This window comes from Ptychodera flava, chromosome 15, assembly GCF_041260155.1.
Source record: "Ptychodera flava strain L36383 chromosome 15, AS_Pfla_20210202, whole genome shotgun sequence".
In the NCBI taxonomy this organism is placed as follows: Eukaryota; Metazoa; Hemichordata; class Enteropneusta; family Ptychoderidae; genus Ptychodera; species Ptychodera flava.
The window spans coordinates 16,800,554-16,819,028 of record NC_091942.1 but is presented as its reverse complement, the minus strand read 5'-3'; the positions used below and the strand labels follow the sequence as shown (position 1 = coordinate 16,819,028).

The window sequence follows — 18,475 nt, the reverse complement described above, 5'->3', positions numbered from 1 at the left end:
AATTGGCTCCTTTTTTGTATTGGTCTGCGGACTTTTTAGGGGTAATTAGTACTGGTTCGGGATAAAAAATCACTGGTCCGGGACCTCGGGTAATTTTCAGGCCCTGCATACGTGCGCATGCGTAGTTATTTACGAACATCTTCTGGGCCTGTCCGTCAAAGGAATAGGGGGATCAAAACGAGGCAATTGCCCCACCCCCTCGGGCACAGTTTCATGGCACACACGGTCTAATCCCCCACATTTTTCCCGTATCGCCCGAGGTGGGGGGGGGTGGGGGTTTACATTGACTGGCGCATTAAGTAATAGATTTCATTACTTTGTACTTGAAGTAATCTGTTTATTTATAACGCTCTGCTTTTTGCATTGAGCACTGTAATTTTCCTCGAGGACATCTGTATACTTCGATATATATATATATATATATATATATATATATATATATATATATATATATATATATATATATATATATATATATATATATATATCATAACCGGAGTCGTTCAATGTACTACGTAAGTGTAGGAAGGCAAAGTTCAAAGAAATTTACCAACGATTTACGTACTTTTACACTCACAGACAATTTCCATTACAGAAGTCCTCAATAGTTATAGTCTTTTTGCGTTAGCTGCTGTTGACATCGACTATTGAAATGGTGTTAGTCGTTCGTTCGTTTTTGTTTGTTTAACGTTTTTTTATGTAACACAGTTTGTTGTGGGATAAAGCTGACTGAAAACTCACATGTTCAAACCTCTGCCTTCTTTAGCTAACTTACATGAAGAAGGGTTCGAGTGCGACAATGGGAGAATTTTGTCATTTACGAAGTACTGTAATCATGAAAGGGACTGCGTTGATGGATCTGATGAGTTGGACTGTGGTGAGTATCTCGTCAATAGACTCTTTGTGTTAGTTGACCTTTCGTGATAGTTTCACACACCGTACGTCGATGTTCAAAATTCGGTCAATCAATCTTGCCACTGACGTATTCATTTTACACCTGTCATAGTCACTGGATTCGAATGTGTCAATTAGTACCATTTGGGTTCCACACTTAATCCCGAGAACAGCTGCTTGGACCCACACGCAATGCACGATGAATACAACAAACTGATACGATTCTGGGAAAGCCTTTGTCACAATACTAACAGAAATGCTGCACATGAAGCATATTTTGCAATTAAACGATTTGACGTAGCGATATACTAGTATACATAATTGTTTCTAATCGCAGATTTCAGTGGGTGTAACAGTACTGAGAGAGCAACATTCCTTTGTAACAATGGACAATGCATAGATCTCGACCAGCGATGCGATTTCAAGCTAGATTGTTTGGACGACAGTGATGAAGAAGGTTGTGATGAAAATGGTAGGTGATGTTTCCACAATGTAAAATGTAACTTTTCCTTTTTTTTCCACTGAGACCCTTGCACAACAGACATGACGCATGATAATGATAATGTATGACTAATGTTTAGTACTTTAATGGCTTCTATAATGTTTTTTTTTCTCAGATTTATTCAAATCTCTTTGATAACTCCAATAAAAAATTATAAATAAAAACTTTTCCATTTTTGCAACAAAAGCAATAATAACATATCTTTCCTAGTTGAAATCATATAGCGGCAATATGACTGGAAGCGTAAAGAGCATTTGGTCTTTCAGGTATGTGTAATGCCATAACATGCATCGATGGTTCTTGTCTGCCACAAACTCTTGGCTGTGATGCCATAAGTGACTGCGTTCAATGCGAAGAGGAGGTGGCCGAGGATGAAGTTGGGTGTGACGTTGCACCGGGGGAGACTTCGGAATGTCCATCTGGCACAAGGCAGTGCGAGAATAGAAGATGTATCGACGAACTGCACTGGTGTGTGTTTGACTTAGACGAATACGGCTATGTGACTGGCTGTCGAGATGGTTCACATTTGAAAGACTGTGGTACGTCTACATCAGCTGTTAAAGATTGTGCCGTTTATGTATAACTCCAAATATGCTTTCCAGACATTTTAACACCACTTAATTTTTTTATAATGAATCTCAAGCAAGGAAAGGTGTGTAACCCTAAGGCTACATGTGAGTGAAAGGAGTACTTTTCGAAAACTCACGACCATCGAAAAACAACATGGGATATCATGTTATTCCTTTTCGAGACTATTACGGAAAAATTAAATAAATTGTTTCTGAAATTACATACAGTCATACTATGGGACTACAATGTGTCAATAGCTAAGCAATAGAAAAATTGTTCTTTTATAAGGAAACACGACTTGCCATCCTTCTTCATATAAATGTCCAAACAGTTATTGCATTCCACTACATCGACTGTGCGATGGATTCGACGACTGCGCAGACGCAGAAGATGAATTGAGCCACATATGTGGTAAGTAAAAGTACCTTCATTAGACTTCAGTGCAGGTTATATCAAATCCTATGAGAGAATAACCGATATGGAAAATTTCCACTGTGCTCTTATAAATGTACAGCGACAACACCACTATCACGGCCAAAACTTACAGCCCAAAAACAACAACAATAATAATATTTGTAATATAATACAAATGATAATGAAATATCAACAACACCTCATTTTTTTGCCATTTTACCTCATTAGTTGCATTGTTCCTTTTAGTTTAAAGTAGTGTAAAACAAATCCATTAACGAATGTTAGATCTGTTTAAATGAAAGGAGGGTCACTGTAGTCAACCCGTATGGAAAATCTATACGAATTGAGGGGACCGAGTTCAAATTTGAGTGATTGAAATTATTCAATTTTTATGAAGATGTGGCAGACCACATTTCTGCTTAATCCATATGATTAACACGTCGGCGGAAATTGTGATTAGACTGTTGACAAAGAAATTGACATGATAATGTATAAGTCAAATTACGCTATGGAAATTACATGCCAGGAGTAGATATGTACTTTTTGGTCATAAAAAATTGTGTTATACTGCTGAGATATAAAAAAGTCGCCTCGGAGTGGCATTTTTGTATTGTACTGACTTTTGCTAGGTCACACATGTTAATCTTTAACGGTGACAACTTCATATTACCTGGAATATGCTAGATTTCATTTAAAATCAGCAAACATGTGCACTAGAAGCCAGTGACTGCTCATTAAATATTCTACGCAGGCAATACCGCAAGGTCCCTAAAGTCCAATCTCGCTGTAAGTAAACATGTTCCTTACGCATGTACAGAATCACATTTCGGCTCAAAACAGTTATTTTACAATTTTAATCTAAACAAATACCCTTAGCAAACAGGACGAGAGTAAGCCTTTCTTTAAGCATTGATATTGATTTTTATCTTTCATAGAGAAATTCAGATGTCCGACTGGAACCTACAAATGTCGCGGAGATCGCGTTTGTGTTGCTTTTTCGTACGTGTGTGACGGGATCGCTCAGTGTCCCCACAGGGACGATGAACAATATTGCGGTAGATGACGACTTACATGTTCTAGTATTCATTATTTATCAGTCACCCATAAGATAGGAGGAAATATATGCTCAAGATTGTAATACAGGCAGTGTTCAGAAACCCTTGTATTACTCATATACGAGTTAAAACAGGAACTTAGCCGTAATGGAACTCAATGCCCTTTATCTTTTCAATGAAGATATGGTAGCCATTAGTAGAGTTTAATGTCATTCTCTGAAGGATGTTGTTCGGAAAGTTGGTCATCTTCACAAGTTTGGAACAAATTTTTGTTTTTGCATATTTTCTTTCATTTTTTTTAAATTTCAATATGTGATAGTCATTTTTGCTCACAGCAGTCGAGCATAACAGGGGAGAGATTCGAGAAACGCGTATTGGTTTAAGGATTTTTTTTTCTGGTTTCAGATTCCCACTGTCCAACTGGATGTGTGTGTTTTGACAATGACGTGGACTGCAGCGGAGCACCGTCACTCTTTCTGTCTTACTTACACCGCTCCATACGTAGTTTGTACGTCACATGTTTATTGGTATAATTGTGCTGATAATGTGCAAATGATAATCTTCTCGAGTAACACATCGCGTGTCTATCAGCTTATCCTTAGCGTTTTCTTGGTCAGCATGGAAGCGAATATATATATATATATATATATATATATATATATATATATATATATATATATATATATATATATATATATATATATATATATATATATACGGTAAAAATGATAACAAGTATAAAACAGGACTTTGGCGTTACAGTTTCACGCTACATCTGTGTGTGTATATTATATATATATATATATATATATATATTATATATATATATATATATATATATATATATATATATATATATATATTCATACGTGTGCTTATCAGTGACATTTACGATGAACCAATATCTATCTGCCTTTTCATCATTCCACTTAACCAACTTAAAGTTTTTGCCATTGTTAGGAATGCCAGAAGTTTGCAAACCAATTCCACTTTGGCATTGGACACACAGTTTCAACAACTGGTCTACTTAGGACAATTGTAAGTGAATTGTCACAAGGCTTCATCCTCTGAATCATTTACGTCATTCTGCAGATTCCAATTCATTTCTCCCAACCTGTTGTCTATCGGTGCATCGAAGAGGTTCCTTAGTAGTAGACTTGCATAAAATTTTGAAGCAGACATCATGAGTAGCTTTTGCAAACCTGCTTTAACATCGGCTTACTACTTATAGATAATTTTAAGCGTCTTTGAAGATTACAGGGCATATTAAAACTTCGTTTCACTTTCTGCGGACTCTGTTTTACCGTTAATCTCTGATACTCAAAGGTACCAAAGTTTCCCCACCCAAGAGATAATTATGGCGTCCCTTCATTTAATTACACCGTGCAACCAACAGAAAATCCCTACACACTCACCGCTATTTTGATCAAAAAGATCGCAGACCAAGTCTAGCATAGTCACCGCAAAAGGACGTCCTCAAATCATTTACCCAGGCATTTTCTTTGCACATACGTACCTGCTGTCTAGTGGGTACACTATTCATAACTTTTTTCTTCTCTATTGGATACCTTTAATATGATCTATCCCATAGGGATCTCTCGCACAATGGATTTACTTCACTTCCAGGAAGTATCTTTGCAAGCCTGCAAAATCTTATGCGTCTGTAAGTATACTTGTGTACGTGATAGCCTTTAGTTTCTGCATATTTCCCGACCATGGTAACACCGAAGTTTGTAGTAGAGTTGTTTTGTACGATTAAGATCATAGAAAATAATCTCAATATGAGATATTTCAGTCCGAACTCAAGAATAGACATGTAGATGGCGTTGTCAGGCGTCATTGAAGTCCAATTTGAATTTGCTAGTAACTTGTGGGGTAACGTTTATTACGTCGGTTTCAATATACATCATTTAGGTATGTCACGTGATATGTATTTCTGTAAATATTTGTGTGTGTGCTGACCATTTTGCAGAAATTTGGCAAATAACAGATTAGAGAGACTGACCAGACATAATTTTATTGGCTTGACCGGGCTCAAATATTTGTAAGTATATCCTCATTTCATTTGAAGAAACAATATGCAACTCTTGTTAGTGTGGTTTTCTGTTTATGTGTTTCACGTCATTTAAAAAAGAACTGCAAAAAGAGTCAACGTTTTGAGCGTTACTCAAACAAGTTGTTTTAGGGATAGGATGGTGAGACAGTGGATTAAACCGGTCTCAGAACAAAAAACCCAAGTTAGAACAAAGCAAGATACCACTCGTCCCTTACCAGTCAAAGTATTTGTAAACTCATTTAAATGATGATCCCAGTATGTTATTATACAGCTGTGTAGCATAGCTTAATCTCGCACCCAAGAAGAAGTTGCAAACTTGCATCAGTTCTAAGCGACGTTATTGCGCAGATGGTATAGCATTTAAATATAAGCATATTCTGCTTGTTTTGTGTCAAAGTTATTCACACAAACACACTCAATCATGTTTCAGGAATCTTGCAAATAACCTACTGGAGACTCTGGACAGAGAACATTTCATCGGATTGGCAAAGCTTTTATATCTGTGAGTCACACATCGGCATGTTCTCACCATATTACATACACCCCCCCCCCCCCCCCATCCTTTACAGGGTGAAAACTTTCCCATCGGTGATAGGCACGATTCGTAGAAAGACAATGTCGCTGTCCTCGGTGTCTTTGACGATCTTTAATGTACGGTCATTTTGGTGAAATACTTGAAACATTCTGACATGGCCTTCATTTGGTATAATCCGGCACGTCCTCCCTTGTATGCCATAGGGAGGATGTACTGGGAGGATTAAAGATTGACCGAGGGTAGGTGCCCCTTGAATTTGAGATTTAAAAAAGAAACACTGATCAATATTAAGTCTATAAGCTGTCAGTGTGGTAGTGTTATAGTAGAAGTGCTTTCATGAATTCATTCGGCATACTTTAAGTCTAATAAAATGGTAAAATGTCGCCTGTACCTTGACTTAGATATCTATGCAAGATAATTTCGATATTCCTATAAGTTTTGCAGAGAAGCAAATCAAAAGGTTTGTTCGATTCACGTACGTGTATATGCACGTAACCTGAAGCTTAAATTAGGTTTTATTGCTAGTATAATCCATTTGGCTGGAAGACACCACGCTGAAAGTGTCAAAGGTTAACGTTCCCGAGAAAGACGTAGGTCCTTCATTCTATTTCGATTTCCGCCACCAAACAGGTAGTGTTAATTTACTGCCGTTTCAACCATAAAAAATGCTCTGTTATTGACACTGCAGGCGACTTCCTTGCAACTCACTGAGTTGTCTTGAGGCCGCGAGTATAAGCACTGTACTACTTGTAAAATATGGACAAAGTTGTTTTACAAGAGGCATTTCTTAACGTAAAACATCACAAAAAAGTCGTACCTTGACCCGTCGCTTTAATCGTATATTGATCTTCTCTTATGCTGTCTCTCTAACCGTCTGTTTCATTTCTGCCTGCTTGTCTGTACCATGTATATGTATCTATCTTTCAGAGATTTACGTAACAATATGATCAAATATTTCAAAGAAGATATTTTCAAAGACATGGTGCAAATGAGAACTCTGTAAGTCACGAGACTATTCCTTCAATAGCGAAAAGTATTGTTCTTACTAAGTATTTGTCCATCGCCAAGGCAATCTCAGATACTATGACGTGTCCGAATGAGTCCACATTAAAATAAAAATGTTGACAATTTATTACATATCAATAAAGCTTACATTACTATGAGGAAATGATATTGGAGTTGGAAAATACTTTTTTGAAAACAGCTGGTTTGGTCCTACTTGTACACTCAGAAAATACATCAAATTTGCTAGCCTGTACGTTGTCAATTTGCAGCCTCAATATCAAGCTTGCGTTTTACCCAAACCCTTCAAGGTGACCCCACTGTTTTGTTTTGCTTTTTTGTTTAGTTTCCGTCAAGGTATGTTATTTGTGAACAAAAAGCCATTGTATTTCTTTGCCTGATTGTCATTACAATATACCGGATAATCTCTCCTCAATTTTGATTTTTTAACGTAATTGCAAAGTGGTTTGGCCATTCATATTAATACTTATTCGCAGTTACTGTCACTGTTATTTTACAGGTACTCCGATCTCTTTGCATTGTGCTGTGTTGCCGGCTATGAACGAGGCGCCATTGAGGAATGTTTACCGGAAGCCAGTGTATTTTCATCGTGCAAAGACCTGCTCCCGAACAACTGGATAAGGGGTGTTGCATGGATCATGGGAATAGGTTCAATCTTCTTGAATATTTATGTCGTCGCCTGGAGGATCCAGAGTGTAATCGGACAGGCAGCACACGCGGACATAATATTTATCATCGTTGTCGCCTTCGCAAATATGGCCCTCGGCGTTTACATGATCATAATTCTTATAGTCGATTTATACTACAGGGACGTATACGTAGTCAATGACATTGTTTGGCGGGGGCGCAACTTATGCACTGGCTTAGGAATTGTGGTAACTATTTCAAGCGAACTGTCCCATCTCATATTAACTGTGATGGCCGTGATCCGCTGCATAGTCATAACGAATACCTGGAAGCAGATTCGGCTGAGCCAGGGCAAAACTGCTCTAATCATTTTCTTTGTGTGTACATTTATAATATCATTATCTGTTGTACCAATATCTGGAGTAGCTTACTTCGCGGACATGTTCTATAATCAAAACCGTGTGTGCTCACCGCTCAACCTGAGGCACGATCGACCCCCGGGTTGGGAGTACTCCGTTGTGTTATTCCTAGTGCTAAATATGATCTTGACCGTGACCATGGTGGTATGTTACTTGGTAATTTTGAACCAGGCCCATTCGCGCAAAGTTGGCGACGGAAAGCGAAAGTCACGTGGGGCACAGAAGACCTTCATCCGAATCACGTCTATAGTTACCTGTCATTTGATCAGCCAACTGCCAATATTTGCAGTCAGTTTGGTAGGGTTGGCTGGCATTAGAATGTCGTACGAAGTTTATCCCTGGATCACAGTCATTGTTCTGCCTCTGCCTGCTGTCACGAATCCAATCTTGTACACATTTTCAGCCAGGGAATTTCACTCTATAAGTGCAAGCAAGCTCGTCATGCAACTTATTTGGGGCGTCAAGTCAAGGCGCGGGCGAGGTAAGAGCATTTATGCCTTTTTTGTCAAGCGACAGTTCATCTGACCATGCACAGATTAATGTTTGTCTCTATCTGTAAACCTTAATTGACCCTGTTATTAGCATGATTAGGTTTGTATAAGATGTTTGACGCGAGACCATCAAGAATGTGACCTTCAGATAATGTTAAATAATTTCTTGTAATATTGGCAAATATTGTTCAGTCCAACAAAAAACTTATCAGATGTTCGTGTGTCTATTAGGTCTGGTTTGAATAAAGAGTATCATTGAATGTAATTTTCCTTCAATTTCAGAGATATCCAAACTATTTGCCAATGTGCAACTTGAAATGATGACGACCAATAGACTATGCTGGGCGCCAATCTTTGAGAGTACAGACAATTTGGCTATCGTGAAAATGGCAGACTTTGCTGACTGGAAGAAACTCGATGGAAAACATGGCAACGCCATGGTGGCCGACTTGCGCACTGCCGTGGAGGCTCTACATGGAAACTTGTTTTATCACGGACAAATCGATCGTTCAGCTATACTCATCGACAAAAGTGATGTGAGTGAGAAAGTTACATCACCATACCTATTTGTGCGTGCCTACCTATTTATGAGCTGCATACGTCTGCTGCCTAGACTTGGTTCAAGTCGGTGAATTTTAAAAAATAAAATCATTTATAATAGTTTCTCTTGTGTCTCTCCTATTTCGTACAAACCTATCCGGAATTTGGCAGCTAACGCCAGGTTTTCCCAGCGATTGAATGCGTCAAGTTTGAGTCTGCACAGTTGTGAGTTAGTTTCTGCCCGATCCTGGTGAATCTCCGCTGTATAGCGTTCACTCCACTCATCGCGTTCGCCCTACTCATCGCGCGCGTTTCATATGAAAGCAGAATACAAATCATTGCGTTCACTCCACTCAAACATTCACAAATCACACACTTGAACCAAGTCTATGTGCTGCCGTGCAATAGTGTTACATTTCGCATTTCTTTGTTACGGTAACTGAAGGATACCTATGGCCTTTGGATTTTTTGAGATAATTGACTCCTCTCCTTACCTCCATCATCCATATTCTGCTGGTCGATTTATTTGCTTAAATTTTTCGGAGATTCTGTCCGTCAAATTTCAGTGACAGTCAGGCAGCATTTCAAATTATGGCATCATATCGGCATGTATTAGTCCGTGGGCTAGAGGGGGTCTACGTGCACCCCCCCCCCCAGGATAACAAACCTGTATTTTTCAGAACCCTTGGGATCCCTAGAATACGAAATGGAATTTTAACAGGAAAAAATATAGGGACGCAATAGCTGTTATGGTCATGTTTTGAAGGGTACCGCAAAATCACGATTTCTAAGCCAAATTCATTTTCGTCAAATCTGTCTTCTTGTAAGTCATGTGCTGAGCTCATTTTTTAACATAACCTCATTTGTTTGGTATCATTAGAAAGGGAATTTATTCCTCTTTAAGATGACATATTGCACTATGCAATATCTTCTACAGTTTTTGTCAAATATAACCAAAACTTACCCCTTACCCCAAAATTTAATATTGCAAATTACAGTAAAACTCAAATTCTACCAATTTTTTAGCTAGGCATAATAAAATATGCATTGCTTTGTCTGAAATCTGTTTTATTTGATACAGGAACATGTAAGAAATATGAAATAGACTTTTAACAGAAAAAATATTGGGAATCTACAGCTGTAACAGTCATATTTTGAAGGGTACCGCAAAATAACAGTGTTGCAGATTTGCATGCATTTTTGTTAAATTTGTCTTCTTGTAAGTTATCTGCTGAGCTTGTTTTTGGATATAACCTGGCTTGTTAGGTATCATTAGAAAGATAATTTACTAATCTTTAGAATGACATATTGTAGCATGCAATATCTTCTATAGTTTTCATGATATATAACCAAAACTTACCCCATACCCCAAAGTTTACATTGAAAATTGCAGTCATAGCTAAAACCAAATTTTACCATTTTCTTTACCTAGACATATAAAATCAGGCATTTATTTGTATGAAATCTATTTCATTCAGTAATGGGTCATGTCAAAAATATAAAATAGACTTTTAACAGAAAAAAGATTGGAATTCTGTAGTTGTAACAGTCAGATTTTGAAGGGTACAGGAAAATCTCAGTATTCCTGACTTGCGTGCATTTTTGTTGAATCTATCGTCTTTTAAGTCATCTGCTGAGCTTTTTATAGAATATAATGTAAGTTGTTAGGTATCATTAGTAAGATTATTTACTAGTCTTTAAAATGACATATTGTAACATGCAATATCTTGTACAGATTTTTATGAAATATGACCAAAACTTACCCCATACACCAATATTTACATCGAAAACTACTGTCATAGCTAATGTAAAATTCAAGCAATTTTTACGCAGACGTAAAAAATTAAACAATTTTTGTATGAAATCTGTTTATTTTGTATTTGGCCATATCAGAAATATGAAATGAACTTTTAACAGAAAAAATATTGGGATTCTATAGCTCTAACAGCTGTATTTTTAAGGGTACAGCAAAATCTCAGTATTCTGATTCGCATGCGTTTTTGTTAAATCTGTCATCTTATAAGTCGTCTACTGAGCTTGTTATTGATTATAACTGGGTTTGTTTAGTATCATTGAAAAGGTAATTAAATAGTCTTTACAATGACATATTGTAACAGGCAATTTCTTGTATATTTTTCATGGCATATGACCAAAACGTACCCCATACCCCAAGGTTTATATTAAAAGTACTGTCATAGATAACGTGATCAAATTCCGTGAATTTTTAGCTAGACATGATAAAAATAGCTCTGTTTCGGTATTAAATCTGTTGTATATGGTACTGGGTCATGTCAGAAATGTAAAATAGACTTTTAACAGAAAAAATATTTGGACTGTATAGTTGTAACAGCCATATTTTGAAGGGAAATGCAAAATCGCAGTACCGCAAACTGGCACCTTTTTTGTTAAATTTTTCTTCTTGTAAGTCATCTGCTGAACTTATTTTGTGACACAACCTGGCTTGTGAGGTATCATTAGTAGGGCAATTTATTCTTCTTTAAGATGACATATTGTAATATACAATGTCATTCATAGTTTTCCTGGAATATGGTCAAACTTTACCCCATACCCAAAAAGTTCAAATCGCAAATTACGGCTTATCTTAAATTCTACCATTTTTTGCTGCACATAATACAAAAGGCAATTCTTGTTTAAAATCTGATTTATTTGTTACAAAAGTATGTCACAAGTATAAAATTAACTTTTAACGGGAAGATGATACAATTTAGTAGCCATTTGGATCATTTTGGAGGGGGAACCCATATATTGCAAATGTATGTGTTTCGGCAAATTTGCCCTGATACCTGGGTACCCTTCCAAATATGATCCAAAAGGCTACAAAATCATATTATGTTCCTGTTAAAAGTTAATTTCATATTTGTGACATACTTTTTAAACAAAAACACAGATTTCATAGATTGCATACAAGCATTGCCTTTGGTATATAAAGTTAATAAATTGTAAAAAAAGGTAGAGTTTCAGATTTGCAGTAATTTGCTGTGTAAACCTTGGGGTATGGGGTAAGTTTTGGTCCTATTTCATGAAACCTAAACAAGACATTGCATATTACAATATGTCATTTTAAAGACTAGTGAATTGCCTTTCTATTGATACCTAACAAGCCAGGTTATGTCAAAAATCAAGCTCAGCAGATGACTTATAAGAAGACAGATTTAACAAAAAAGCAAGCGAGTTGGCAATACTGTGATTTTGCGAGACCCTTCAAAATGTGACTGTTACAGCTGTAGAGTCCCAATATATTTTCTGTTAAAAGTCTTTTTCATATTTCTGACATTCCCCAGTACCAAATAAAAAGATTTCATATAAAGCATTGCCTTATTTGTTATGTGTAGCTAGAAATTGGTGAAATTTGCCGATAGCTACGAAAGTAATTTTCGATATAAACTTTGTGGTATGGGGTAAGTTTTCGTCATATTCCATGAAAACTATATCAGATATGGCATATAACAATATGTCATTTAGAAAAGTTGTAAATTAGCTTTTTAATGATACCAAATAAACATGGTTATGTAATAAAATAAGCACAGTAGATGACCTACAATTGGACAAAGGGTTAACAAAAACACATATGAGTCTGCACTGCTGTGATTTTGCTGTACTCCACAGAATATGCCTGTTACAGCCATAGAATACCAATATTCTTTCTGTTGAAAGTCTATTTCATATTTCTGACATGTTTCTGTACCAAATAAAATAGATTTTATAGCAAAAATGGCCAGATGTTATATGTCTAGGTAAAAAAATGGTAGAATTTGGTTTTAGCTATGACTGCAATTTTCAATGTAAACTTTGGGGTATGGGGTAAGTTTTGGTTATATATCATGAAAACTGTAGAAGATATTGCATGCTACAATATGTCATTCTAAAGATTAGTGAATTATCTTTCTAATGATACCTAACAAGCCAGGTTATATCCAAAAACAAGCTCAGCAGATAACTTACAAGAAGACAAATTTAACAAAAATGCATGCAAATCTGCTACACTGTGATTTTGCGGTACCCTTCAAAATATGACTGTTACAGCTGTAGATTCCCAATATTTTTTCTGTTAAAAGTCTATTTCATATTTCTGACATGTCCCTGTACCAAATAAAATAGATTTAATAGCAAAAACGGCCAGATTTTTTGTGTCAAGCTAAAAAAAATGGTAGAATTTGGTTTTAGCTATGACTGCAATTTTCAATGTAAACTTTGGGGTAAGGGGTAAATTTTGGTTATATATCTTAATAACTACACAAGATATTGCATGTTACAATATGTCATTTCAAAGACTAGTGAATTATCTTTCTAATGATACCTAACAAGCCAGGTTATATTCCAAAACGAGCTCAGCAGATAACTTATAAGAAGACAGTTTTAACAAAAATGCATGCAAATCTGCAACACTGTTATTTTGCGGTACCCTTCAAAATATGACTGTTACAGCTGTAGATTCCCAATATTTTTTCTGTTAAAAGTCTATTTCATATTTCTGACATGTCCCTGTACCAAATAAAATAGATTTAATAGCAAAAACGGCCAGATTTTTTGTGTCAAGCTAAAAAATGGTAGAATTTGGTTTTAGCTATGACTGCAATTTTCAATGTAAACTTTGGGGTATGGGGTAAGTTTTGGTTATATATCATGAAAACTGTAGAAGATATTGCATGTTACAATATGTCATTCTAAAGATTAGTGAATTATCTTTCTAATGATACCTAATAAGCCAGGTATATTCAAAACGAGCTCAGCAGATAACTTATAAGAAGACAGTTTTAACAAAAATGCATGCAAATCTGCAACACTGTTATTTTGCGGTACCATTCAAAATATGACTGTTACAGCTGTAGATTCCCTAATTTTTACTGTTAAAAGTCTATTTCATATTTCTGACATGTCCCTGTATCAAACAAAACAGATTTCAGACAAAGCAATGCATATTTATTATGCCTAGCTAAAAATTGGTAGAATTTGAGTTTTACTGTAATTTGCAATGTTAAATTTTGGGGTAAGGGGTAAGTTTTGGTTATATTTGACAAAAACTGTAGAAGATATTGCATAATGCAATATGTCATCTTAAAGAAGAATAAATTTCCTTTCTAATGATACCAAACAAGTGAGGTTATGTTAAAAAATGAGCTCAGCACATGACTTATAAGAAGACAGATTTGACGAAAATGCATTTGGCTTGGAAAATCGTGATTTTGCGGTACCCTTCAAAACATGACCATAACAGCTATTGCGTCCCTATATTTTCTGTTAAAATTCCATTTCGTATTCTAGGGATCCCAAGGCTTCTGAAAAATACAGGTTTGTTATCCTGTTGGGGGGGGGTGCACGTAGACCCCCTCTAGCCCACGGCATGTATGTTTTAAATGGGATTATTATCCAAGTTTTAGATGGATTGCTACTTAGCAAGACACTCGTTTATCATCGAACAAAACGTGAAAATCCAAACATGGTGACAACGCAATCTCAGACAATCCCTCAAACTAATGTAGATCACGTAGAGATTATATATGATTTACCTGCTAGTACAATAAATTATCGTTTCAGGTACTGTGCGCCTCAGATGTGCAAGACTTACACTTTTTCTCATACTTTCCTCAATGAAACTTTCAGCCATTCTCTTACCAGATCAAGAATTAAATCAGGGATCAAAGTACAAAGTTTGGTTCTCAAGAAACAAATCACCTGACAGTTACCTGTATTTGAAATTCAATATGGCGGCCATTCCTGTGTTAACTCTGTGGGAAAATATGAAATTTTCGATTTTCGAAGAACTAAGCGAGTAAATTTTTTTTCTTACATCAAGAGCTTTAAAATGAGCTCCAACAAGTGGCATAGCAGAAAGTACCGAAAAAAATCGAGGGCTCGGATATCTGTCCCCGGGGTGCATTCCACCGCAACATCCTCTGAACTGTCATATTTCTATAATTTGTACCGGTTACTGTAAAATCTTCACTAGTAATTCGCCATATTTCAACATTTCGCCACTTTGGCTTGTCGCCTGATCTATGTATTTTCTCCATCCACGCGTACTGTGGTCTGAAGTTCCCCTTAATCCTGATTCAGAACAGGATCAGTGGACACTTCTTTACAATCTGATAGAACAGTGGTTGGTATTTGCACGACTTCTCCTGATTTGTTTGCATATTATTTTCGTTGATGTTACCGTGACAGATTAAGTATTGTCATAGGTTTGACAGTGCATATGCGTATTGTTCAGCATGCATTTTGACGTATAAAGCGCGAGTCGCCACTATCCCCAAAGTTAACAAGCAGAGGTAGAGGAAACATAGACATTGTCTGAACAAACGGGCAAGTTATGAACTTCCTTTTTTGTGTGGTCAAGAAAAACGTATGAAAAGTATAAACATTTAAATTAAAAACATAAATATAATATTTTAATTTAAAAGACTCATGTACTGAGAGTAAATTTAATAATAGAAGAACAAATGCCTATAGCACGCTGACCATTCATATTTTATCGCGGAAACATTGAAATCAGAGATATTATACCCAGAGAAACTTTAATTGATAAAAGAGGGAATAAGCTTATCCTTTTCTTATTACATACCTCGATGTGAGTGCAAATCAGTATATTGATGTGAATAGGAACATCCGGATAGTTAGTTACTCGGTCCAGTGAAACACTTCGACGTCGGCCGAGTAGACGCCTAACGCTAGTTGATGTAAAATATCCATGCGCGCACTGCTACTTTGACTTTCGTTGAAATCTGCAAGTCGATAATGGTAAAATATTTTGAGAATACCCTGCATGTAACTAAATGTCATATAGCGTTAACTTTGAAGAGGCATGTAATAAAAATATTATTGCCTGAATACATGGGTTTTGTTCCCTCGCAGCGGGAGACAATTCGCCCTCATGGAGTCGGGCAAATTTTCACCCGCTCTCGGGCACATAAACCCAAGTATCAAGGCAATAATGTATAATATTGACCGTTAAATGATAGACCTCAACTCTCAACGCTGTATTGAAATCTGTATAAAGTACAACGACAAATATCATAAACAATTCTGCGCAGTAGTATTTGTTGTAGTTGTTGTTGTTGTTGTTGTTGTTGGTAATGTTGTTGTATTTTATTAGTGTCCTATGTGGACTTATTCACCATTTGAATAAATTACAATGAAGTGTTTTCTATTGCCTCATCCAGCCCGCTGGGATTATAAGACACGTTAATAATAGTGAATACCACATAGTGGTATTCACAAACATGTTTCAACATCTCGTCTACCACGTAGTATAACAAGGGGGAACGGATATGATTTTTGTCTCTAGTTTCGTAGTCACCAATGTGTACATATTGTCACAGGACCTTTGTGATCATGTAAATAGTTGCTAAAACTGCTCAAACAAATCAAATATCAGACAGTTGATGCCAAACATAAGGGTAACACTAACATAATCTGAGTGACATGCTATATATAACATTAATAATCATATATTCATTGCTAAAAACATGTAAAAAACATGTAAATAAAAACATGTAACATACCATTCGGAACACCAATCACATTTAGCTCACTCTGATTTGAGATCAAGCGTCTCAAATAGGTCTCCGTTCATTTAAATTAAATTTGAGAGAAGAATAATAGAATCCCACACCCAATGGGTTGGGATGGAATGTCTCACACGAGTTGGGGAATTCTGTCTCACACGAGCCGAAGGCGAGTGTGAGACAGAATTCCCCAACGAGTGTGAGACATTCCATCCCAACCCATTGGGGTGTGGATTATTTTTCTCACGTCCCTCCAATATCTTAAGAAAATTGCATTTTATTGTGGTAGGTTTATACTATCAAGAACCAGCAACCGATTGCACTTGTTTCATTTGTATCATTCCGCAAAGAAAAATGAAGTTCCGTTCATTGATGAGCATATCAAACACGTTAACATGTATATTACCGATATGGCAATTTTGTTTTGTTGGTCAGCCACAAAATTCTCCAGGTCATCTGAGGAAAATGTTGCGAAACAGCTGTGGTGGCCATCTGTTGATGACATTGCGTGAAAGCAGTCGTCTGCTACAGCCTCGTGTGCAAATGGCTCGCTCATCGAAGTCTTTCGCTAACTGTATCGCTGTCAAGTCAGTTCTTCTCCAGAAAATATGTCGACGAGCGTATAGCCGATAGGTTTGTAATGGCCTGAATTCTCCCGTTACAACATAAAAGCGGTCATCCTCCGTGTATTTGTTGCCGACGCCGCGCTGACCGTACTCAAATCTCGAACAACCTGTTCACTCTGCTGTTCAGTCGTCTGTCCCCTATAGTGCCAGTTGTACATTACGCGATGTTCTATTCGTCAAATAATTCGTACAGAGAACTGGGCGCTGAGCAGAATTGACCAATCAACATACGTTTCACATACGAGGTGTTCGGTCGCGCAACAATACAGAGTGTGAGAACAAATTGTTCTCACACTGTGTTCTCACACTCCCAGCGCACTGGGGACGTGAGAAAGCATCTTTTTTTTCATTTGCCTGCTAAGAGCAGTGGAGGCAGATATTAAACAATTTTTCCTCGCCCTGTTTCAGGATTTGCACCTTGGAACATTATTGATCGTAGGTGATGTCGGCAAGTTGAACACCATTGACAGTGGGGAACCAGAGATGGGTGGTTCTGGACGGCTATTTCTACACGATACACAGGAGAGTAAATTAGAGATGATCGAAGGCACACGTCCGAAGAATGTCGCCGACAATCAACACCCCGTACCGAGGGACCTCGAGATGTTGAAACATGTCTGTGAAGAAATAGCTCATAATGTTGAGAAGACAGACAAATATTCTGATGAATAATTATATGTAATTTCATTGGCATTGATAAGGGAGCCTTCAGTAATCACCGGGGGGGGGATGGGCCGGGGAGGGTCACTTTTTCTAACCAGCCGTATTTAATAAGCTTATCTTTGGGGAGGGTCATTTTAAACAAAATCTGATTTTACTAAAGATTCGATTGTCCATGTGATATATCCTGAATAGGAAATCACCGACGAAATACATTGATTCTTTTAAATACATACACACTTTGAACAGTTGAAACTGATGAAAGACATAATTAACATATGGGACAGGTGGCTAAGTGTATATCAATTATCAAACGTCTATAAATGCACCGATAATTGTAAAGAAATGTTCATAGTTTTGCCATAGACTACCATGTCAGGGCTCGAAATTAACTTTTTTCCCAGGTAGTCCCATTGGGCTACCATTTTCTGAAGTTGGTAGCCCAGTGACAAGGTCTGGTAGCCCATGCATGAATGAAGTGTTGTTTTTTTTGTAAAGGATATTTTATTCATATCTAGACAAATGATGATTCTGTCCAGG

General features: G+C 36.9%; 1 protein-coding gene across 1 annotated transcript; it reads left to right on the top strand.

Moving 5' to 3' along the window:
• The first annotated feature begins 6,969 nt into the window (after window positions 1-6,969).
• Window positions 6,970-17,956, top strand: LOC139152257 (G-protein coupled receptor GRL101-like). The gene is made up of 4 exons (XM_070725399.1): window positions 6,970-7,025; window positions 7,549-8,576; window positions 8,869-9,122; window positions 17,684-17,956. Exons 1-4 carry the CDS (start codon window positions 6,970-6,972, stop codon window positions 17,945-17,947), a joined length of 1,602 nt encoding a protein of 533 aa, XP_070581500.1. The 3' UTR covers window positions 17,948-17,956.
• Window positions 17,957-18,475: the final 519 nt, after the last annotated feature.